This window comes from Mauremys mutica, chromosome 9, assembly GCF_020497125.1.
Source record: "Mauremys mutica isolate MM-2020 ecotype Southern chromosome 9, ASM2049712v1, whole genome shotgun sequence".
Lineage (NCBI taxonomy): Eukaryota > Metazoa > Chordata > Testudines > Geoemydidae > Mauremys > Mauremys mutica.
The window spans coordinates 26,360,843-26,384,973 of record NC_059080.1 but is presented as its reverse complement, the minus strand read 5'-3'; the positions used below and the strand labels follow the sequence as shown (position 1 = coordinate 26,384,973).

Genomic DNA, 24,131 nt, shown 5'->3' with positions numbered 1-24,131 from the left:
CCCTTTTGGGGTCAAAACTCTGCTTGGGGCAAGGTTTTCTTTGTAATTAATTTCCTCTTCTGAAGGTGGGGATGGCAGGGCACAGGGGCAAAAGGGGTGGCAGTGTGGGGCTGTCATTCGTAGGGCCCAAAGGCCTTTCCAAGGGGGACCCTTTTCCCCCAGGAGGAAGGTGGCAGGGCAGCGCTTAGGCCCTGGTTGAGAGGAGCAGCTGACAGGGTCCTGGGCCTGTCCAGGCCGGGACGTGCGAACAAGCGGAACCGCCGCATAACTGAGCCAGTCAGGCGGGTGTCTTACAGCCCGCCCTGAGGTAGCCCTGCCCTTGTCAGCAGCCCGGGCAGGAGGCCGCGGGGGGTTGGTATCAGAGGGGTAGCCGTGTTAGTCTGGTTCTGTAGAAGCAGCAAAGAGTCCTGTGGCACCTTATAGACTAACAGACGTTTTGCAGCACGAGCTTTCCTGGGGGGTTGGGGATGTTTTAACAGGACGGTGGAGTCTGGAGCCATGAGGCAGCCGGGGCTACTCCCGCTCGGGCTCCCAAGGTAGCCTCCGGCGCGGCACGGCAGTATTGTGACGCGCCCGGCCTCCAGGGAGCGCCCCCGCTCGGCTCGCCTCAGCGCTACGAGCTCGCGGTTTGACTCACTGGACGCAGGCCGGGCCGCGCGCACGCACGGAGTACAGCGGCGGGGCGCGCGCGCGCTGGCTCCTCCCCCTGGCCGGCGCTGCGGGGCGGGCTCCAGTCAGCAGCTCGGCGGCGGCAGGGTGAGTTGCGATCGGACGCTGCGCAGCTCGGAGCAGGCGGCACCATGGTGAAGATCGCCTTCAGTTCTCCCTTCGCCCAGAAGGACGAGCCCAAGAAGGATGCAGCCGAGGCACTGGTGGCTGACAAGGTGCGGGACGGGCTCTGCGGGGAGCGAGCCTCCGCCGCCGCCGGGGAGCGACGAGGGGACCCGGGCCGCCGCCATCTTCTCATAACGTCTGTTGGCTGGGGGCGGATATAGCGCCCCCAGCTAGGGGCTAAAATGGCGGAGGGCGAGGGCGCCCCCTAGGGACGGGGGCTCCCTCGACTCCCCCTGCCTTGCTCCCGGGTGAGGGGGGTCATCGGCCCTGCCGCGCTAGGGGGAAGAGGGGCCTCCGGTCCCTACCCGGGGGAGGGGCCTGGTCACCTTCCCCCCAGGCCGGCAGCGGGGCCGGGGCTCAGTGGCTTGCCCGGTGAGCTGCCGCCGCCGAGCGGGGCGCTGGGTTCTGCGGCGCCCTTGGCCTGCCCGGGCCGCTCTTGCGCTTGCTCGGGGAAGCGGCCTGGGGGAGGAAGGGAGGGATCCATTTTGTGAGTGTCGGGTGGGGCGGTGTTATTGTTCCTGTCTCTAATGGAGGCCGGCCGGGGTGTGCAGGGCCCTCTCCGCTCTGGCCTCCCCGCGGCCATTTCCTTCCCTTTAACCCACTTTCTGTTTGGATGGCGTCACAGCTTGCTGGGCACCCCGCAGGGACCCGAGCTCGCCAGCGTGCGGCGAGCTCCGCTTAACCAAGGAAAGCCCCGCTGCGCAGCGAGCGCCGCAGCTCCCGGCGGCGGAGGTGACTTGTATGGAAATGCAATCGCACATGCCCGGCTTTATGCTCTGTGCCGCCCTGCTTGAGCCATGAATCCTCAAAGTCTAGGAGTACGGCCTGTTCCGTCCTCGGCCAGCCCCGAAGTTAGCTTTAAAACCCTCTCCACGCTCCCAGTAAACAGCGTGTTCTCATGCTGGGGAATGATCACACTTTAATTAACGAGCTGACCCGAGTGGTGTTTTCAAACTCTAATCTCTGTCTCAAACGTGGCATAAGCATTCGTAGTGAAATTGGCAAAGAGAGTATTCTGGAAGGACTGAGCCAACTAGCTCAAGCAGTTTTGTATATTTTACCGAAATCACGTTGCTGGTCAAAGCCTTTTTGTCACTCAAAATTGGTTCTGCCTGAACATGCAACTGCCACTGCTGTTATGAAAGCATTGTTGCCAATTGTTAGGAAAGATGGAATTGTTGTAAACTGTATAGGGTTAGGGGCTTGTGATCTGACCTACTTTGTGTTGACTGTATTATGCCTTTCAAAATAGTCTATCAAACTAAACTACGTACATCTATAGACAAACTCCTCATTCCAACTCCAGGGTAACGTTAGCAGATGGTCTTAGAGGTGCATGAATACCATGCAAATCCACTTAGCCAAACTGAATTCACTTTTATTTATGTTCGCTTCCTTTTTGCATTTGCTATAATAGTACAAAGCAAACAAGTGTTCTGGCACAAATGTTTGCTGAAACAACACATTTTTAAGAGCACACCAGAGAATACTTGTATAGAAAACATTTTAACTCAGATGTCAGAGTTCACACACAATCTCTTTCTAAGATAAATAAGCAAACAGCAAATGTCTCATGATGTGTGTATAGTCAGCACAAACCAACATAGTTTTTTTTTTCTATTTATTATAAATTGAAATAAGCACCCATCTAGACTGCTTAGGGGACCTTCACAATTAGAACCACAGTATTCAGTAGCACACCAACATTTGATTCAGGTAATCATGAGAAAGGATGGGAAACTATTTAATGGTCTATGTATGAATAGAATCAGTACAGTATCATGATAAAGATAGGCAGGTGCAAAATAAAACTGACCTCAATAAATGTAAGCTTTCTTTAAAAGATGTTTTATTTTGTGCCACAATCTAAATGTCTGTATGGTGAAACAAAGTCTCACTACACATAAAATGTAGTAATTTTTAAACAGTATTTTCCAATCTACTACTAGTGGCCATTTTGATGAAGCAATACTTGTTACACCAGTAGTATGCAAGCAGAATGTCTGATAAACCAGCATCTGACATGGACAAAATTGTGTTAAAACTGATTACTTAAGAGCTAGTTCCTTCCGTATGTGAATTTTCTAGTTTGCGATTAGCAAAACATGGATATGCCTTTTTAAAAAAGGAATTCAGTAATATTCTTACGAAAGGCCCTTTTAATGTGCTTATTTATTTGTATTCCAGTGCCTAGGGGTCCTAATCATGAATTAGGGTCCCACCGTGCTAGGCGCTAGGCACAAACAATAGATGGTCCCTATCCCAAAGAACTTGGAATCTAAGTCAATAGTAATCTTTTCCTGCACTAACCTGCCATGGGAAATCCAACCTGTAGTTGTTTTTAGATGTTTTGATGCTCCATTTGCTCAGCATATGCTGTTGGGTGTGTGTGCAGTTGGCAAACATAGCTAAGGGACACAGTCAGTTTAAGATAACACTTATCTGAGACGTTTGCTTCCATTTCTTAGAAGTAGCATCTACTGTTACTTCTCTGAATAAAAATACTTTCCCCATTTGTTGTGCATTTGGCAACACTGTGTACAGAGCCCACCTCCTGGCTGTATGGGCCTCTTACACAGCAACAGAGGGAGAAGATCACTTAAAGAATTGGAAAAGGTTATTGTAAAACCACAAAAACTGGCATGGGACTGGGAGTAATAGGATGACGCTGAGATATGTACATAGCATCTGGTGGACTTTGCTTTGCACCCTCTCCTGTCAGGAATAAGTTATGAAAGGAGGTCATTTTATTAAACAAAAAACCAAGCTTTAAAAAAGCTTGAATGAAATAAAAATGATCTTGTCTGCTGCTTTAAAAGTTTTTGAAACTTGCTGGAGTTTCTTCAGTTAAGATATCTGAAGGATAGTTAGTTATACACATGATAAATAGACAGTTGAGAGGTGGCCTCAAGCTCATGAAATCTGCTGTATCTCGGACGTAAGACATAACAATGAAATTTTGTATATTTTTCAAATCAAGTTAGAAAATGGCTACTCTTAAGGTTAGTGGAAATGTGTTTTTTTTGTTTGTTTGTTTTCCCCTATACTTTGAGTCTATTGTGAGCAATTATTTATTTTGAATATTCTGAAATGGAATAGTTTAACTTCAGAGGACATGCCATTTTTGCCCAATTCTGGAATTCCAAAGGATTTTTGAAATTTCTGCTATTAGCTGTATGTTTACACTAAACACTTTCATTGTATGCGTTTTTTAAAAAGTTGGTCTTCAGTTGCCATGGCATCATACCAGGAAAACCTTTCTCAGGTACAGCCTCTTTTTCCCAAGAGACATATCTGCAAGTTTAGCCATGCCCATAATGACACCCCATGTGGATCACAAGTCAAGCTTGAGCACTTAAACAGGTAGCAGAATAACGATGACTGTAAATTCCAGGCAACTAAATTGTATCCAATCTCTCATTCCTTTTTCTATAAAGGATCCAGAAATTGCAACACATGGAAATGAAAATTCATCTGGAAGATGTTTATTGACCCTTTTGGGTCTTGCATTCATCTTAGCAGGGGTTGTGGTTGGTGGAGCCTGCATCTACAAGTACTTCATGCCTAAGGTATTGTGAATATTTATTTGTTCAGAATAAATGTTTGGTTTTGTTAACTTTCATATTTTGACAACCCTAAAATCAAAATACTGTTTACAATTAGTTAGTAAGTTTATTACAGGATTTCTGTCATGGTATTGATAAAAATTCAGGCTTAATAACTGAAATGAGTCATAGGCCTTGACAGTTGAAGCTTGGGTAGAAAAGAACTACACTAAACTTCTGATTTAGTGTTAGATTAAAATTTAAAAATAAAGTGCAACATCAAAAAATAACAGCTGACTTTTTTTATTTTTAGCATAAGGTGTACCGTGGGGAAATGTGTTACTTTGAAAATGAAAATCAGGATCGTGCTCTAGAACCGTACTTCCTGCCCATTGCAGAAGAAGCTGATATTCGGGAAGATGATAACATAGCAATCATTGATGTTCCAGTTCCGAAGTTCTCGGATAGTGACCCAGCAGCTATTGTTCATGATTTTGACAGAGTAAGTTTTAAAAGGGGCATTTTAATGCTTTTAGAAAATGGATGGCTTTTACTACTGATGTGGCCTCTGGACGATAGCTTTAAATGTCAGCTTTATGTGACTTTGTTCTTGAGATTATATCCTTTCAGTGTGGCACCAACAATTAGGCATCTCACACTTCTGGTAATGAAATGTCTGTTGATAATCTTTCCCTTGGTGTTAACAGAGTTTACAGTCTAGAGTAAACTCTAGCTACTCCTCTCTCTCTTAAAACTGAAAGTCTTTTCAATCATAAATTAAATGAAACAGGTTCATTTAACAGAATGGATCTGTCAGTTGCTGTGTGATTTGACAATGTTGCCCATGATAGATTTTGTAGATTTTGGGAATGAATTGTGCTATTTGAACTGGGGAAAGGAGAGTTTTGAACCTGAATTGGGACAGGAGAGTAAAAATTGCCAATAAAAGAAATTTTTTACATACAAGATCTTTTTTTAGTTGTATACAGCAAAATGCAAACTGAGGGAAGCCCCATACAGCAAAACAAATGTCAACTTCTTTTTTTTTATTTATTTTTTATTTTTTTGGTGGGTGTGGCAGAAAGGAAGCTTTTGACAAACTCCTATTTTAAATGTATTTAAAAGTAGTTGAAAACCAGGAACTGACAACATTATTGGGCTATTCATATATGGCTTCCTAGAGCCAGGATTCTGTGGGGTGGGGTGTAAAAACATTGCTGCAAAAGTAACCAAATCTTATATTTCACCTAAAATATAAGGATCTCTTAGAGATGGAAGTCTCCTTTTCAAAAATCATAACAAAGGAAGCCTAGGTACTTAGTTTGAGAACAACTGCCCTCAAAGTTTGGATCCCAATCAGTCTTCTCCAAAACTGGTGGTCTTGTCAGCTATTCAGACATCAATCAGAAATTGGCATTTTTGAAAATTCCACCCTAATTTTGCAAGGTTAGGGTGTGGGAAATAAAGACCTTCTAAGAAAGAAAGCAAATCTGGGAGTATGCCACCTTGAGAAAAATATTTGAAAATGCCTACAATTTAGTGTATTTCAGAAGTTTAAAAACAACAATAACAAAAATTAAGTTGCTTTTCAGAAGTGTATACTGAAGTTTGTATTTATCCTTGGACAGTCCAAGACTTCTACAGATTAAATTTCAACTTTTTTGGGTGGGGGCGGGCATCTCCTGGAATGGAAACTCAACATATGAAATAAACTGAACACCAAAATGTGTATTCTTCTTAATGTTTAACATTTCAAGTTTCTGCTGACTCCTTTTTACTTCGTTTTCTTCACCCCCTGTATGCCCTTTGTGTACTTTTCTTTTTCCTATGTTGTGTTCTTGCTATACTCCTCCCCACATGTAGAGCATGTGTATGCTTCTGTCTATCCATCCCCAGTGCTGCATTGCTGTAAGGCAATTCTTTTTAACCCAGAGTCTAAAAACCTTCCCTTAGTTTTCCTTGGCTGCAAAGCTATAAATCATCCCATGCTCACTGGAAACAACTGTATTTCCAGAGTCCTGAAGCAGAAATCACTTGTGCTGGAGAGTAATGAAGCCTTTTTCCTTCCTTGGTATAATTTGAAATGTCATTTTAACGGACAATTCGGTTAACTTTTTGTTCTCTCCCCCTCTTTAATCCCATGAAGTTAGCAGCTTTTGGCTGCTAAAATCATGTTGGGATTGGGGAGGGAAGGAGAAGGATAATCAGCATGATGTGGGTGTTTTAAAGATGTTTCATGACCTGCTAGGTTTAGCAGGCCAGTACAGTGCTTTCAAGCCAAACGCTTTTTCCAAGATTGGGCTATAAAAGGGGCTTTCTGATAATATGAGACAGTTTGCCTCTTCTCTCTGGATTTGAGGGAGTCTTTCATGGTCATGTCAAGGGCGAGACTGAAAAAGGCTATAACTGGGGTTTCTGTGTAATGAAGTCTACCTGGACTATTGTTGAACCTTTATTGAGAGCAAAAAAATCATGCTGAAATGCCTAAGGAATTACTACTTACTAAAGACTTAATACATTTTTTTCCTCTCCTAACCAGTACTGAAACTCTCACTATTGTTTATGTTTAAACATATCACTTCTATAAACAGAAATTGCTTTGAGTATTGCTTTGAGTGGGCATCTACAATTGTTAAGGATAGATTTTATTTTTTTTTGACAATCTTACCATCAGTTGAAGAGACTAGGCAGTTTATGGTAACTTTAGTGAGGTTCTGCAAAGTATTATGCTAAATTATAGTTCATACAAATACTCTAGTCTAGCTATTTATATTAGTAACTACACTGCCCCATGAGGGTTCTATATCTTATAGCTAAAGGCATTATAATGTAACTGGAAAGTGACATATCAGGGTATGTTTCCAGAAAACTAAGCCAGAACATGGATGTGCTGTTTCTGACTAGCGCCATATTTTAATTAGGCTCCTATAATTACAAGAAAACATCTTCAATATACCAAGTCCTCTCCCTGATATTAACTGTCATAAGATGCTCCTTCCTGGTAGGAAGACTCTCTCTTTTAAAGTATTAAGGCATATACTCCTGTGGTCTCTTTCACTTCCAGTTAGCAGGTTCTCTTATGTGAAGTAGAGCTGTAGCCTTTTTCATGTTCTGAAATTACCAACAATAAACTTATTTTTAGTTCCATCACTGCTTGGTCTAAAAATACTAATTCTGTTTTGATGTTTTTAATATGCACTGATCTTGGCCTGCTAGATACTTAATGAGTTTTGTGTTTCACAGAATCTAACAGCCAGTTGTAATCATCACAACTTAAGATAGCACTTGATTTATTGAAAACAGCTGTTAAACTTCTTTCCATAATAGCTTCTGACTGCTTACCTTGACTTACAACTGGGTAACTGTTATGTGATCCCTCTGAACACATCCATTGTTATGCCACCAAGGAATCTGATGGACCTGTTCGCAAAACTGGCGGTATGTACAACTTCTTCACTACTTTGAATAGTATAGCTAAAGGAGTGATTTCTGATAATAAATGAAACCGCAAGTAAAAAGTTCAGTAGCAATAACTGCCCCCTTTCCAGAATGAACCTTTTTTGCTCCCAAGGGTATTATTCCTCAGTTTACTGTCATTGTGGTAAAGCTTCATGGTCACTCTTTAGTACATTTTGTACCTGTTGATTGGATAAAGAACGTGAGTTTTCAGGGTAACTGCTCTCAGATACTAAATATCCAGCTTTAAGAAAGCTAAGAACTTGCAGATAACATCAGATCTGGCCACTACGGAGAAACGTGCAGCAGAATTTGGAAAACAGGTCTGAAATTGGAAGTTACTGGAATGGTTTGTTTTGGTTAAATAGAAACTTTCACAAAAGAACTGAATTCACTTGCTCTTCCAATTGTTGACCTCAAATCATTCACTGAAGTGCAGTTGTGAGTTTATTTCATGATACAAATTCAAAACCAGTTGTGTGGCAACTGTTAAATTCTGAAACAAATTGGCACTTTCAAGGGACTCTAAAAAAGCAGAGTTAAAGTAAGAAAAACCTGATTTCTGCCTCCAAATGAGATTTTAAAATGGGTTAAACTTTCCCTGGCTGTGTTTTTATGTAGATATTTTTTCAAAGCCAGTGTAGACTTGTGCAATTTGAGCCACACATCAGCTTGTTAAATACAGCAATATGATAATTTTTCACCTTCGTGAAGACATTAAACTTTCAAATAACCTAAACTTTATTTTTTTTTAAACAAACATTTTTAACCCAAACAGGAAACCGCTATTAAATTATTTTCACTTGATCTTAAATTTTAGGATTTTTTACCCAAAACCAAGAAAATCAGATGGCCTTTTGAAACTATTTAAAACTTCTAATATTATTCAGGCTCCCTGCAAACTAAAGAAAAACAATGTGTCATGACAAAAGCATTGAAATCAATAGACTGTAGTTATCACCTCTGACCAAAGAGACAAACTTAAAGGCTGCTGGTTTCTAGGTTTAGTTACTTGTGTTGGAAACAGTAATAACTTTTGCTAGACAGTGCCCATATCTCCATTGAAGCAGACTTTATAATCCTTTCCGATGTAGTGTATGTGCGTTTTGAAAAGGAGCAGGCATGATAGTGTCTAACAGCTGGAGTGAAAGAAGAGGATCATGTTTTAGCACTGTTTCTCAAACTGGGGTCGCCACTTGTGTAGGGGAAAGCCCCTGGCAGGCTGGGCCGGTTTGTTTACCTGCCCCATCCGCAGGTCCGGCCAATCACGGCTCCCACTGGCCGTAGTTTGCTGCAGCAGGCCAATGGGAGCCACTGGAAGCGGCAGCCAGTCTGTCCCTCGGCCTGCACCGCTTCCAGCAGCCCTGATTGGCCTGGAGCAGCGAACCGCGGCCAGTGGGAGCCGCGATCGGTCAGACCTGTGGACAGGACAGGTAAACAAACTGGCCTGTGACCCCAGTTTGAAAAACGCTGTTTTAGCATGTTGCGCACTGCTCTTCTGGTCATGAACATTACAACTTTTCCTTATGATACCATATGCTATAGTGGGCATATGAAGCCGCTGCATCTACAGAGAAGTTATCTACCATGTCATTAATATATTTGGAAGCTGTAGCTGCACTCTTTTGTGTATTCATGGTATTTGGAGATAGTTTGCCTCAAATAAGGAAAATACAGAAATACCACTTTTGAATAATGGTAGGGGGTTGAACAATTTACTTAGACTGTCAGACTTACTTCAAGCTAGTTGGGGTACTATATTAGGAAAGTTGTAGTTAGCTAGACAGACTCACTCACACAACCCAAGCACATGAAGAAATTAACAATTTGAATGTGACCCTTAATAATGGGTAGGTAATGTTAAAAATGAATCCTGTTTTAATTTAACAATCTAATGAACAAAATTAACACTCAAAATCCAGTGGTGGTCAAAATTATTTATTCTTATGTGACCATCCAGAAGACTAGTACAGTTTCTTAACAGAACGTTAATGAAGGAATTTAACTCCCTTTTCTCTCTCTCTTTTTTAAAGACTGGTTCTTACTTGCCTCAGACTTACCTAGTTCGTGAAGAAATGGTGGTAACAGAAGAGATAGATAATGTATCTGATTTGGGCATCTTCATTTACCAGCTTTGTGTAGGAAAAGAGACCTTCAGACTGCAGCGCAGAGATCAGAGAGCAGGTGAGTGTTTCCTACAGTATAGGAAATGTCCTACCTCAGTAGAGAGGGGAAATAGGAAACCTAAAAACTTCACTCCAGAAACAGGTAGGTGTTAATGCCCCACTAAACAGGCTATTGCTACGTTTACCTACGTTTTTATTTTAATGGGGAACAAAACTACTTTAGAGTTCTTGAGTCTGAAGATTTTCTCCTCCAGTGAGACATGGTCTATTACAGGTTACAAAACCCTCATTGATATGCCCAAAACACCAGCCTGAACATGAGTTCACTTTCACTCTTTCATTCTAGTCAGAGGTCCTGAGATGATGGAGTATTTGGAATTTGAGAAACTAGCTTACGTATGAATCTTGTTTGCAGGGGTGGGAGGGGCATCCAAATTTAACAGTCTAATGTTTGGATAATTGGCCTTCAGATAATAGGGGATTTCTCTTTTGTTAGATTTTACAATTTGGCAGAGTGTAACTATTTTAGATGCTCGTTGTCACAAGTAATGAATGCTTCGAGGGAATCTGAAATACAGATGCCTAGATCTGCATGTGATACCAATTGACTTTCATGCTTTAAATCCTAAACATTTTGATGCAAGATTCAGTTGCAACCAAACTAGAGCACTGCCATCTATTCAGGAATGAATTTGGTATCTAAGTTGTTTGAAGTGAGTCTGAATACACAAATATGCTGCCAAAGCCTTAATGATACTGGGGGCTTTCTGGTCATCACAGCTCTTTAAAGCACTCAAGGGGGTTTTTAAACTATACTGTGAGGTATATACAGTAATTCATGTCAATACCTTCTAGAAATTAAACCTTTGCATCCTAATATGTAGGGGGTTGGTTAGAGGAAGTTGTTTGCCAAACAATGAACTTGAGATTCTTTTTCCCTGCTCCATTTTACAGTGATCCTCCTGTGTGAAGTGATCTGAAAGGGTATTCCTTCACAGCCTGTTGGTGCTGCTCTTTGTATCTTAAATTTGGAGGTGCTTATCATAGAATATCAGGGTTGGAAGGGACCTCAGGAAGTCATCTAGTCCAACCCCCTGCTCTGAGCAGGACCAATCCCTGGGCTGGCCAAGGAACAAGGGACCCTACTAATATGTGCTGCTGTTAGGTAACTGGTACAACTCCACCTTGAATCAACATTTATCTTTGTCTTCTTCCTGCTCCAAATCCACCAGGATTTTGCGTATTCCTTTGATATTGTTGCTATTGGCAGAATAAAACTAGAAATAGAAGGATCAGTTGTTTTGTTTCTGCTTCTGTTCTGCTGACAGTAGGAAAAGCTTTATATGCAGAAACAGGGGAATCTCTGAGTTCCCCTGAGAAGCTTACAAACATGCAGGGGAGGATGTTAATTTTAACGCCCTTGGTAGGCACACACTTTTTTTTAGTTCAGATGGATGCTTTGTCCCAGCGAGTTGTCGATTCACTGAAGACTTTGCATAGTGGACTGCGCTTGCCTAAATACGAAATCAGTTTTCTTTTGCTCTGGTGTATTAACCCTCCATTAGTGTTGCTGACATGCCATACTAATGCATTAGCATTGACTGCAGGAGTTCAAATCTGCCATTTGCATGAGTTGCTTGCATGTAGATCTTTTCCAGGAAATAAGTAAAACCACTTTACTGCGGTACAGTATGTTGCTGTAATTAAGCTGGTTTGCCCTTGCCTTTTTTTTTTTAGGGTTTTGTAATTGTACTGTTAAGAGAATTGCTTGGGTCTAAAACTCTCCATAGAAAATCCTAGTCTAAAAGATAATGTCTTGTTATTAATATGCAGTAAATGCCTCCATGCCCTATATAACCAGGAACACTAAAACTGATGAAAATCAAATGGTATATTCTCATTTTGCAAACACTTCTTTTGGGGGAAGAGAAGAGGAAATAATGGGAAGAGACAAGAATCATGTACTTAGTAGATCTTCCATTCCACTGTTAATTTCCAAATAATTTCCTGGCCTGATATTGGGGATTGAAGACACGGTGCCTTTAGTTAGAGGTCCTCGACTCTTGGAGTTCATGTCCTGGAATTTGGCCACTCATTTGTTGACACTTCAAACCATGTTGTTTTCTCAGGAAGTCTTTTGGGCTTGGGGAACAGAGGAGGAAGGACAGTAGTGTGTGGCTTGGTTTTGTTGTTCTAGTAAATTTTTAACTGAGACTCCGTATACAGGGCAATTTTATACAGAACTTCCCACTGACTTTATAAACCTTCTACAAAAGCTATTTTAAAATAAGCTAAAATTCAAAGTGAAGGCCAACCTTCTTGTCAGTTTATCATAACAGTATAAGCAGACTGTTAACAGCTAGTACTCTGGAGGAGACTTTCATCGGAAGCTCTTGTTCTATGTGTTCTGTTAAACTACCCAAACAAAACTGTTCCTAATAGTCAGCTTCTTAGTTTTCATGAGGTATCTGACATCACTCAGAGCACTCCACTAGGGAGACTGAATTTGATCAACTATTGCTTTGATTACAGTATTGCCATGTTTCTCTTGTCCTTCTGTCTAATCTTTTTTCATTAAAGCCACGTGGGAGAATCAGTTTTGCTATGGTAGGGGTCGGCTGCTGATATGTACTGATAGTGCTCTGTCAAGTTTTTAATGTATTTTATCCATTGTTAGCAGAGTGGCAATCAAGGGCACAATCATATTCCTATCAGTGAGTGGAAGCTTTGCTATTTATTTCACTGGGACCAGGATTGGGCCCCAGAGGAGTAATCTCTGCAGTGTTTTGGTGTAAGTGTATCTGGCTAAACAAAAAGGATTGTGTTCCGAACACCCTCTCTGCAGCCACTTCAGAGTTTTCTGAACCCTGGAGGGGAAAGAGGAGCCTCAGGAGCTTGGAAGAGTTATGAAGAGCTATGGTTTAGTAGGGGGACTTATGGCATGACCTTAGTTTAGAGACAGCAGCTTACAGTCTGAAGGGCTAAAAGGGTACTAGAAACAAGGATATTTACATTTATTCATAAGAAGTATTTAACACCTGTTTGTTTAGCCCTAGTATAATGTCAACACAGCTCTGAGAATAGTGGGCTCTTTATATTTAATCGGTAGAAACAAGCTTGTATACAACCATAGTGACAACTAACTGAATGACCTTACACTACTGTTGAGTACTTAATTGTATATTGCCAGACTAAGCTAGTCATAAACTGCTATCTCTTAAGAAATATACAAATACATCTAGCTATCTGTAAAGAACAATCTTGTAGCTTGCTAACTTACTTTTTTCTTCCACCCAGGTCTCCAGAAGCGCTCAGCTGAGAACTGTCATACAATCAGACACTTCGAAAATTCTTTTGTGGTTGAAACGAAGATCTGTCAACAGTGAAAGACACTGGATGGAAAGTGACTATTTCACATCTTCATTAAAAAGTCTGAGCTTTACAGTTTGACTTCTAAATTAAAATGTGCAGTGATAATCAAAAGCCTTATTATGCATCTCCTGTGTATTGCTTGTGTTACAAAACACACAATCACCATTTCAGCTTTCTTTTGATCCTTGGTATAACAGACTATTTTTAGTTGTCTTACGTAAAACTGAAATTTGAGACCTTTAGAAGAAATGTGTTATCAACTTATCCATTGAATGTGTCTGACTTAGAATTTTTCTGGGAAAGGCAGAAAAAAATATATATATAATGTTAATTGATTCCTTGGTCGGAATTACTCCTGGGGGAATTCTATACCACTGTGCATGCACAGAATTTATGTCCCTGTAGATTTGTTCGTTTCCCCGCACAAAAATGGCTTTCTGACAGGGAAGCAAAAGGAAGCCACAAAAGTGGTCATGCGACCCTCCCCAGCACTACATTTTGGGTGCCCAAGACAGCCAGCAGAGAGGTAAATCACTGTGAGGCAGGACTGGGGAAGACACAGCTGATGGTTCCTACCCTGCACCAGGCTCAGCTGCTAGTCCTGGCTGGGCTGGGGAGGATTGGACTTCCTCTTCCCTTGTGGCTGGGTCAGGGAAGAAATCCACACCCAGATTTCTTCCCTGGCTGTAGGAAGCTAAACAAACTCTTCCTCCCTCCTTCCCTTCCCCCCTCTCTTCCTGCACCCATTGCTCCTCAGCTGCAGGGATCACTGTACAGGGAGTTGCTCCCCCATCCATCCACCCCTGTGCATTCAGGGCCCCTCACACCCACACCATCCCGCCAAGCCTCACCCTCTTCCCCCTCCCCACCCCGACAAGCCCCATTCCTGCTGCACCTGGATCCCCACCCTACCAAGCCCCAACCAGCTGCACCTGGCTTGCAAACCCACTAAGCTCCCTCTCACAGCATCTGACCCCCACACACACCCAGACCCCCTGCTGAGCTCTATCTCCTCACACTAGGACCCCCTCTGCTGAGCCCCAACCACCTTCAGCTGGACCGCCATGCAGAGTCCATTACTGTTGCACCCAGAACCCCCCAACAAGTCACTGTGCATCCAAATCCCCCACTGAGCCACCTGCACTCAGATTGCCCCACTCTGAACCCACAGTTGGATTCCATCCATGCTTGGATCCTACCTTTGCTGAGCCTGCCTGCCCGCACCTGGGGCATGGAGGGGCAGGTCTCTGGGGTGTTTCTCGAACAGGCCCGCTCCTTGCGCTGTCAGGGTTGGGTGCAGCCTCATTACTGAGTCTGTGTCCCAGGAGGGGGGAGCTGCACAGTGAGCTGTCACCTCTGTGCAGCCAGTGCCCTGTGCTTCCCGATGCCATGCTCCACATTTATTTGACAAAACTTGCAGAATTTTAAATTGTTCATTTTTATTTTTTTTTAATTTTTTGGCCCAGAATGCCCTCAAGAGTAGCCGGAATCAATTCTTATACACCTTTTGATTTTTCACAGAATGACTAAATTTAATGCATTCATAATCTGTGGTTTGCACATTTAATGTAGTTCTGTAGAATTGCTCTGCACTCAGTTTTCTGGTTTAAAAAAAAAAAAAGACAAAAAAAACCTTTCAACATTTATCGTTAAAGGTTTTGTTTTAACTTCCAGGTGTGAAGCATGTAAAATCTAACCTCAGTGATTATAAACCTCTAACATTGCTTTTTTCATTTTGTGCAATTACTGTATTGAACTTTGTATGTATATTTGGAACCTTCCCTAAGTTTACATTTAAATTCTTTATACTTTTGTTTGATTTTTTTGTGGTATTTAGTTGTCATAGATTTAGTTGCTGTTAATCTCTAAAGTTTGTGTCAGTATTTTGGTTATAAATTGGTTTATCTTGTAACTGCTTGTTTCATTAAACCTCTCTTGATATGGCCCATTTGTGGATGTGACTGTAGCTGTAAATTTAACAACTTTGGCCTGTACAACAAACTTTTTAGATCAGAACTTTTTATGAGCAAGTAGCATTATTACTGCAGTCAGAGTATTGTTCCTTGTTGAGAACTGCAGTAAAAAGATGACAAAGAGTTGCTAGAGTGCTGCAGATTCAAAACTTGAGTCTGTTTTAATAAGGGACTTTATATTGGCATTATTCCTGCAACCTTATAATAAATGTTTCTCTAGAACTATGGTGTTGGTCTTAATTGACACTTAAAGTGGTGGCTGGGTATACCCTAATGAATGGGGGTGGGCGGGAGTGGATTTAGTGTACTGTCATAGCATATTTCTAAAAAAAAAGGTAAATATAGATGCAGCCTTATGAAGGAAACGCTCTTATATCTGCCTGATCATTCTTGTTCCTCTAATGTACTAGTGGGTATCTAAACTCAATGTGGAAGTTTCCAGCTCTGTACCAGTTGTTTTTCCCCTTAAAGGTGCTAGTTTTTGTTTTGTTTTTGGAGGATGTGGGGGAAGAGGGCTTCTCATTGTGTTTTTTTATGAGTGTCCTGCAATTCGGTAGTGAAGAAAACTTTTTGGACTGTGAGCTGTAGTTGACAGCTCCAGTGCAACTAAAACCATAAAAATCCTTTCACAAGGCTCTTTGAGAGCAGGATTAACAAAGATAACTTTGTTGTGTTTTTTTTTAATTTTTGTTGGGTACATTGAGACATACAAAGTAATATTCAGTAATTAACTTCCACGCTTCTCAACCAGACAATGCAGATATTACTGAAGTTAACAGGACTGTAAATGAGTACTGATGATGATCATGTAGACTTTGTGGCTTCGCTTTGAATTGAGATGTGTGTGCACACACTGAAGAGTCTAAAATAAAAAGCTCACTTACCTGTTATTGCAGAATTTCATTTTTATCTTGTAAATAGAAAATTTTGCTAGCAGTTGAGCATGAGGATCAGCATGACATCCCTGAGTTTTTACCTTAAGTTTAAGAAAACCCAAAACTATAAATGAGGTTACATGTGCCACAACATATGACACTGCTATACAGAAATAGGTAAGAGCCACTTCATAGTGGCTTTGTAACCAGTTACTGTCCCTGTCACTCAATCCTGGTGTTGACTTCTTTAGAAAAAAATGTACCAACACAGGTTAATGTAGCACACCTCTATAACACTTACATTTCACTTTGTTTGGAAAATGAAATGGTTACCATTCTGCAGACAGAACTGTGATTCAGGAAATCATTCTAGCTAAATGGGTGTTCTGTCGGAAGAGCCGGGAAGCAATTGGTGGTTCCAGAATGCTCTTATTTTTAGGATGCATGTTGTAGCCATATATCAGCAGAATTTAACTGCTGCTTAAGCAATGGGATAAACTGATACTGGGGAAGAGGGGGATAACTTTCTGCACAACGCATACATTGTCCCTGCAGACTTACCCATCAGGTTCCATGGAGCTGGTGATAATGGTCCTATCACAGGGGGTGGTGAAAAGGGGCAGTGTGACTTTGCCCAGATTGACACTCCCAGAGCTGAGGGTATGTATCACTGTCTCTGTAAGCAGAGGCTGTGCTACAGACTCACAGCTCTCTTCTGAAGGTGTTACGGCTTCTCTTCATATCATTCTATAGGGAGGAGCATGTGGCCCTGTATGGCTCTAATATTCAGTAAAGCATGGTAAGTTTTAAGCACATGTTTCAAAGTGCTTTGAATAGAGAGAGAAGGTCATGCTCATTCTTCAAGCCTGAGCTTTGCTAAAGTGGGGAAGAAGTCTGACTTTTTAGGATAGAGTCAAAAGAAGGGGATTCTATTTGTCCCTAGCCCAGACTTGCTAGGGGAAGTCACTCCATCTCTCCCTTGATTCTTCCTCATGAGTAATACCTCAGAGGATGGATTGTTTTAATTTGTTTTGACATGCTTGTGTGGAAGGGCTTAGAATGTTTAATACCAGTCAAGTGGTTACGTAGCACTTAAGTCTCATCTTGCTCTCTGATCAAGATCTTGGCGAAACAGCAATCTACTACTCTACGTTTCTAAGGACATTTCCAATAACCTACGTTTTTCCAACTCGGCTTTAAGCAACACTGAAACCCACAGCTGTTGTACAATGCTAGCACTGAATCCATTAGACGTGTCACCTAACCTAGAATGCATAACAAGGATAATAGAGCAGATGAGTGTCTCAAAATACCCAGGCAGCTAAAGCTTCCTCATTCTTCGAATGGAGCTACCTACAGATCTAGGCAGACTTTTTTGCTTTGTTTTGGGCTGCCAGCTTGCAGCACATGCAGTGCAGCAGATGGTGCTGATAGTCCTCCACAGCCAAGTTTCTGGATTATCTAACCCTTTTTCGTTTTGCAGGATTAATTGACATTTCAGCTGTACACTTCAAAATGAGGCTGGAGCTTATCCTAGTGTTTGACAACTTTTGCCCATTTTATATTAATTGACAGGTATAAGAATGGGAGGATCAGGCTCTAAGGCCTAGATTCACAAAGATAATTTAATGCCTAACTGTCCCTTGAGATGCCTCAATTCAGCATCAAGCCACTGGCATTCACAAAACCGCTGCTCAGCTGCTAGCTAACCCTGTAGGCACCTTCAGCACCTAATTTTCCATTGGTAAAATCCCCTAGGCACTTCAGTTTCTGGTAGTGGGCAGGTACAAAGCCACCTAAGAGGAATGCCTAGTTTGTGAATTCCCCCTAACCTCCCCTGTGGGGCCTGATCTGGTAGGTGTACTCAGAGCCCACCTAGCCCCTCCCCCAAAAGACAGGAGGGCGGGTGGCCTCATTACCAACAACTCAAGCGGTTAGAGCACTCTCCTGTTGAACTGTTCCACTTTATGTGAAATACTTAAAATAGACACTGGGCCAGAGAGAGAGAGACTATACCCAATGGGTAGTGGGAAACCTGGATTGAAGTCCCTGCTCTGAATAGGCAGAGGAGGGATTTGAAGCTGGGTCTCCTACATCCTGGGTGAATGTTCAAACTACTGGGCATAAGGTACTGGCAGCACCCCAATTTTCTTGAGAAGACTGACCTTTAATAAGGCTCCTTACTCCAGGAGAGGATTGACAGCTAGGCATCCCAAGTGACTATAGGTTTCGAGGCGTGGGCTTAAGGCACTTCCTGCTGGCTAGCTTAGGTGATTTCTCAGGCATCTTGCTGGCTTTTGGGAATCCCTTGTTTTAGGTACCCCTTGCATTGTACCAAGAGCTTGGGCACCTAACCTGGGGTTCAGAGTGTCAGTGTGGGTGAGTTAATATCTTATATTGGACCAATTTCTGCTAGTGAAAGAAGCTTTCAAGCTACACAGACCTCTTCTTTAGGTCTGGGCTTGTGTAGAAGAGCTCTACAGCTTGAAACTTGTCTCTCTCACAAGCAGAAGTTGGTCCAATAAAAGATATTACCTCACCCCCTTTGTCTCTCTGATTTTCTGGGACCAACACAGCTACAACAACACTGCAAATAACTGGGAATTGTCAGCTCCACTAGGTGACAAAAAGCCTAAAGGTTAGGCACTGAAATGTCAAATTGTCTTTGTCTATCTCCAGTCTCCATCTGCTTACTCTGTCTCCTATAAACCTTCTCTCAGGATTTCTTGTTTGCAACCAATGCATCAATTTTGCTTTACTTTAATGCAGGGGTTCTCAAACTGGGGGTCGGGGCCCCTCAGGGGGGCATGAGGTTATTACATTGGGGGGGGGTCGCGATCTGTCAACCTCCACCCCAAACCCCACTTTGCCTCCAGCATTTATAATGGTGTTAAATATATTAAAAAGTGTTTTTAATTTATAAGGAAGGTTGCATTCAGAGGTTTGCTATATGAAAGGGGTCACCAGTAAAAAAGTTTGAGAATCACTGCTTTAAAGTGTGCACTAAACTTTTATGTTGTAGTAAGTAAACATTTGACCAGTAGATGGCTCTTTAAGCTAATTTTTGTATTTGTTGAAGTCTACTACTAAAATAACTTAGTGAAAGTAAAGTAATAGTCTATTTTATGTACTTTAAGGTTTCCCAAACCTCAAGTACTTTATGTAATGTCTCAGTGCAGACATTCTTCTTTACAAACCATCTTACAGTGGGTCTCAAACTTTTTTTTACTGGTGACCCCTTTCACATAGCAAGCCTCCGAGTGTGACCCCCTCTTATAAATTAAAAACACTTTTATATATTTAACACCATTATAAATGCTGGAGGCAAAGCGGGGTTTGGGGTGGAGGCTGACAGCTCGTGACCCCCCATGTAATAACCTTGCGACCCCCTGAGGGGTCCCGACCCCCAGTTTGAGAACCCCATGCAAAATAAAACATAGCATCCCTATTTATATATTGAAAGTATAGTGATTTCTCATAATATAAACCGTTTGGTACACAGTTTTGGTTTTTAAAAGAAAACTGCTTGTATCTGAAATTTATACAGTGTTTTAGCAAGCATCCCATTATCATGTATGACTTTTATCCCTGTTAAAGAATATTTTGTAGAGTGAATGTAAACTGCAATGTAACTCCTTTTTAAAAAAATTAACTGGTTGAGACCATTCTTCAAAAATCAGTGTAGTAAGTGAAGCTTATAACTGAAATGAAAACTCTACTCCTGGTCACAGTCATTATTTTATATTGTAGGTCTGTGTCCACCAAAACATCTACTGTCAGTGGGAAACCACTGCCCAGATAGGCTGGGATACTTACTTGTTGACAAGTTGTCTTGATGCTAATATGCAGGCTACATGCCTGACCCCCTTAAAATATCTTCAACTAGTGCTAAGTTTTGAAAATCCATATGCAAGCGGGAGGAAAATGTTATGAAATTGCCAAGAAAACTACCTCATGTGTTCATAAATCCCATGTAGTAGATGACTCATGATCTCAAAACCTACTTTTGCACTATTCTGTGTATACTAAAGGAAAGAAAGCTGCTGCTCATGGCAAACTTAAAATAGTTTATGTAGCTGAGATACTGCTGACCTTTGCAGCAGCCTCTAATAAGTCTCCACTTAACAACCACTTGTAAATGGCCAGATCAGGCATGTGCTGTTGGTAGTATTTTTTAAAGCTATATGTGTGAATCTGTACCTTCATCAGAGTTAAGGTGTTAACCTCATTACCATGTAGGTGACTGGGGGGGTTACAGATACCATAAACTTTTGAGAGCTAAAACCCACTTCATCAGATGCATTGGGTTTTTTTTTTCACTCCATGCATCCGATGGAAGTGGGTTTTAGCCCACAAAAGCTTATGCCCAAATAAATTTGTTAGTCTCTAAGGTGCTACAAGGACTCCTCGTTGTTTTTGCTGATACAGACTAACACAGCTACCACTCTGAAACCTGTCAAAATTATCATATTTTTAAAAAGTAAACTGCCTTGGCAAAGGGAAATTGATGAATCCATGCTACCTCTGTGATCAGATAGAAACTGAACACATCTTGCAAGAGTGTGTGGTCTAACTTCTATAGCCAAGAACAATGTGGGGACAACAAAAATCAGTGACATTGACAAGTGGAGTAATGGATAGCAAGGGGAAGATCAAAGTGGCTGATGAAATGGTAGGTAGGGGAACATCGCTGAGATAATGGGAGTGACAATAGTCCTTGCATAGGAGACAAACTGGCCTTTACTCAGCATGCTACTCCTGATAAAATACCTTTGGCAGAAATGGTGAAGTAACTTTACCCTGATAGGATAATGAATTCAAGGAACTGAGACTTGTTCATAAGCAGGTTGGGTGAAGGATAGGGGGACTTCTTAATAGCGAAGAGAAACTATCAGGCTGAACAGGGTCTACAGTTGGAAAAAGGTGGGTTTTAAACTTATTGTTGCTTACATGTTAACTAATGGGCTAAAAGCCTAGTCTAGGCAAAAGGTTGTAATTAGCTGGCCAAGTTAAACCCTATCGCAGGGATTGGCAACCTTTGGCATGCAGCCTGCCAGGGTGAGCCCTCTGGTGGGCCGGGCCAGTTTGTTTACCTGCCACATCCGCAGGTTTGGCCGATTGCGGCTCCCACTGGCCGCGGTTCGCCGCTCCAGGCCAATGGGTGCTGCTGGAAGCGGCGCGGGCCGAGGAGTGTGCTGGCCACAACTTCCTGCAGCCCCCATTGGCCTGGAGTGGTGAACCGCGGCCAGTGGGAGCTGCAATCGGCCAAACCTGCGGACGCAGCAGGTAAACAAACCGGCCCGCCAGGGTGCTTACCCTGGTGGGTCGTGGGCCAAAGGTTGCCAATACCTCCCCTATAGCCTTGTCTTCACTCAGCAAAATAAGGTGTGTTCTTAACTCAAGGTAAAACCCTCGTGAAGATAAAGCAGTCAGTAATTTTCACGAGTTAGCAAATCAAGGTTAAACCATAGACTCCCTCATAGTCTTTAATTCAACCTGCTATTGTGTTTAAACTACAAACCTCTATGTCTTCACTAGGATTTTGCCTTGAGTTAATTAACGCTGGTTTTTTTCCTAGTGAAGACACAGACTGGGGGGCAGGGGGAAGCCTAGAGTTTACCTTGCCCAGCTAACACGTTAATAGATTTAAAATTTTTATTAAAACTAATGTAAAAATTATATAATACACAGGTTAAGAAAAGAGAGTCTGTTCATCTGGGTATAGTGCCTACAACTGCCTTGTCTACACTAGGAAATTAACACATGTTAAAAACACAACTTTTTTCCTAGTGAAGATGAGGCCAATATGGCCAGAGGGGACTTAATATTTGAGATGCAATATTTTATTTGCTTTTCTTTGTGATTAAGCAAAGGATATCTAACCTTACTGGGCTTTGCAGAGTATTCTGATGAGGTACATTATGCCAAGAATTTGTTCTGTTTTACTACCATGCTCTCTCTCTTTTTAATAAATGTTGTTTTAATGAAGACAACTGTCACACTGGACAATTTCACACAGATCGCCCCCGAAAGAGATGAAAATTCCTCACCTGCAAGTGGCAGCCTCTTTAAAGAAATTATTTTCATCATAATTAAGCTTAAGATCATAGATAAAGTATTATGTAAGAGAGAGGTTGTTTGGAAAGGTGTTTAAGAGGAACTAGCTGAAGTTATGAAACTCAGGCATGTTATTGTTTTTAAGTAAAGACTCTATATTCTGGTTCAAACCACCAACAGAGTATGCTCAAAAGATAAAAATGGGCTAACTTATGTACAACGTACATCAAAAAAAAAATCAGTGAGTAAAAGACATTGCCGGATGTACCAGGGAAGTGCTAGGTCAGGCTTAGTTAATAACAGTATCTGGAACATTGTTTTGAACAGAGGAGAGTAATGTTACAATTCTGGGTTGAAGATAAAACTTACTTGAATAAGAGCTTTCACTCGGGTATTATCTCAATATGATCACCTCATGTTTAACTAGTATCACTTCCATATCTTTAGTCTACGAAGAGAAAAGTGATACTTGGTTTTACTTGCAAATTTGGATGTTTTATGAGCAGGACAATTGCACCCTCAGGAACCAATGAAGGATGGGTCCTCATTGCATTGGACACTGCACAAACCTATAGAAATCACAACCCCTGGCCCAAGGAGCTTACAATCTACTTTGTTTATTAAAATACTGTTGTTGTTTTTTTAAAAAATATGAGCTGCAAAGTGAAAAATATAGGTTTGTTCTTTTTTTGCTGCTTTATGCTTTAAGGAAGTATTTCTTCACACAACACACAGTCAACTGGCAGAACGTGTTGCCAGGGGCTGTTGTGAAGACCAAAAGTATAACAGGGTTCAAAAAAGAATTAGGTAAGTTCATGGAGGATAGGTCCATCAATGGCTATTAGTTAAGATGGTCAGGGATGCAACCCCATGCTCTGGGTGTCCCTAATCCTCTTACTGCCAGAAGCTGGGACCGGACAGCGGGATGGATCATGTGATAACTGCCCTGTTCTGTTCATTCTCTCTGAAGCATCTGGCACTAGCTACTGTCAGAAGACAGGATACTCAGCTGGATGAACCATTGGTCTGACCTAACAGAGCTATTCTTATGCTCTTATGGCAGACACAGCAGGATTGAAAAGATTTAGTTTTCCTCCAAAAATATGTTTCTGCTGATTATTTTACATTATCCTGTTTTTTTTTTCCTGGAAGACAATATGAATGACTGGACAACTAGTAGGATTATTATGACCAAACTACTACACAAGTGAAATGCAATCAAACTGAGAGCAGGAGGGATTTTGATTAAGATTGTTTAAAACTCTTAGGGAATGTAACAGGGTGGCACCTGTCTCTTTAAAAGGCTGTCTGAGGATTTTGCTATTCAGAACCTAAGAAACATCCTGCACCTGACACTCTCTCTCTTTGAGACCAAGCAGCTGGGTTGGCTTTTAAAAGAAGAGGTAGCTCCAGCCCAGTCAAGGTAAAAGGAAATAGAATGTATTAATTTTCCTACCATGGAGAAAGGGACCAAACACAAGAACACACAGCAAAAGTTACCATAAATAATGGCAGAAGGGTCTTAGCCTATGTATTAGGCTCAGTAATCAGCTCTGAACTAGAGCCTCCCTAAGAGGTTTGCTACTTTTTAAACTGATTCCCTGTGCCGCAGGTTCCCATTTGTTAACCTGCTGCAGCTGTGCTTCCAGCAGGGCTTGGGGAATCTGACTCTTCCAGTCATTCATAACCCTGGGCTGTCACCAATTTTAACTTTTGCATAGGTGTATGCAGTTGCCTATTTGTCCTTTTCACTGATTTTTCTAGGAAGGATAAAAAGAAAGAACCTTGCAGTGATTAACAAGATGGGGGAAGTACTACCTTTCATATCACATTCACTCATGCCACCCAGCACAAGGAAACCCAGAACAGGAACAAAAGCAGAATTTCAAAGGG

The 24,131-nt window shown here is 41.8% G+C and overlaps 1 protein-coding gene across 1 annotated transcript; it reads left to right on the top strand.

The window, feature by feature from the left end:
- Window positions 1-659: 659 nt before the first annotated feature.
- On the top strand, window positions 660-16,196 carry ITM2A (integral membrane protein 2A). The gene is made up of 6 exons (XM_045030087.1): window positions 660-884; window positions 4,272-4,403; window positions 4,693-4,881; window positions 7,707-7,817; window positions 9,869-10,019; window positions 13,259-16,196. The coding sequence occupies exons 1-6, from the start codon at window positions 801-803 to the stop codon at window positions 13,345-13,347; spliced, it is 756 nt and encodes a 251-aa protein (XP_044886022.1). The 5' UTR covers window positions 660-800; the 3' UTR covers window positions 13,348-16,196.
- Window positions 16,197-24,131: the final 7,935 nt, after the last annotated feature.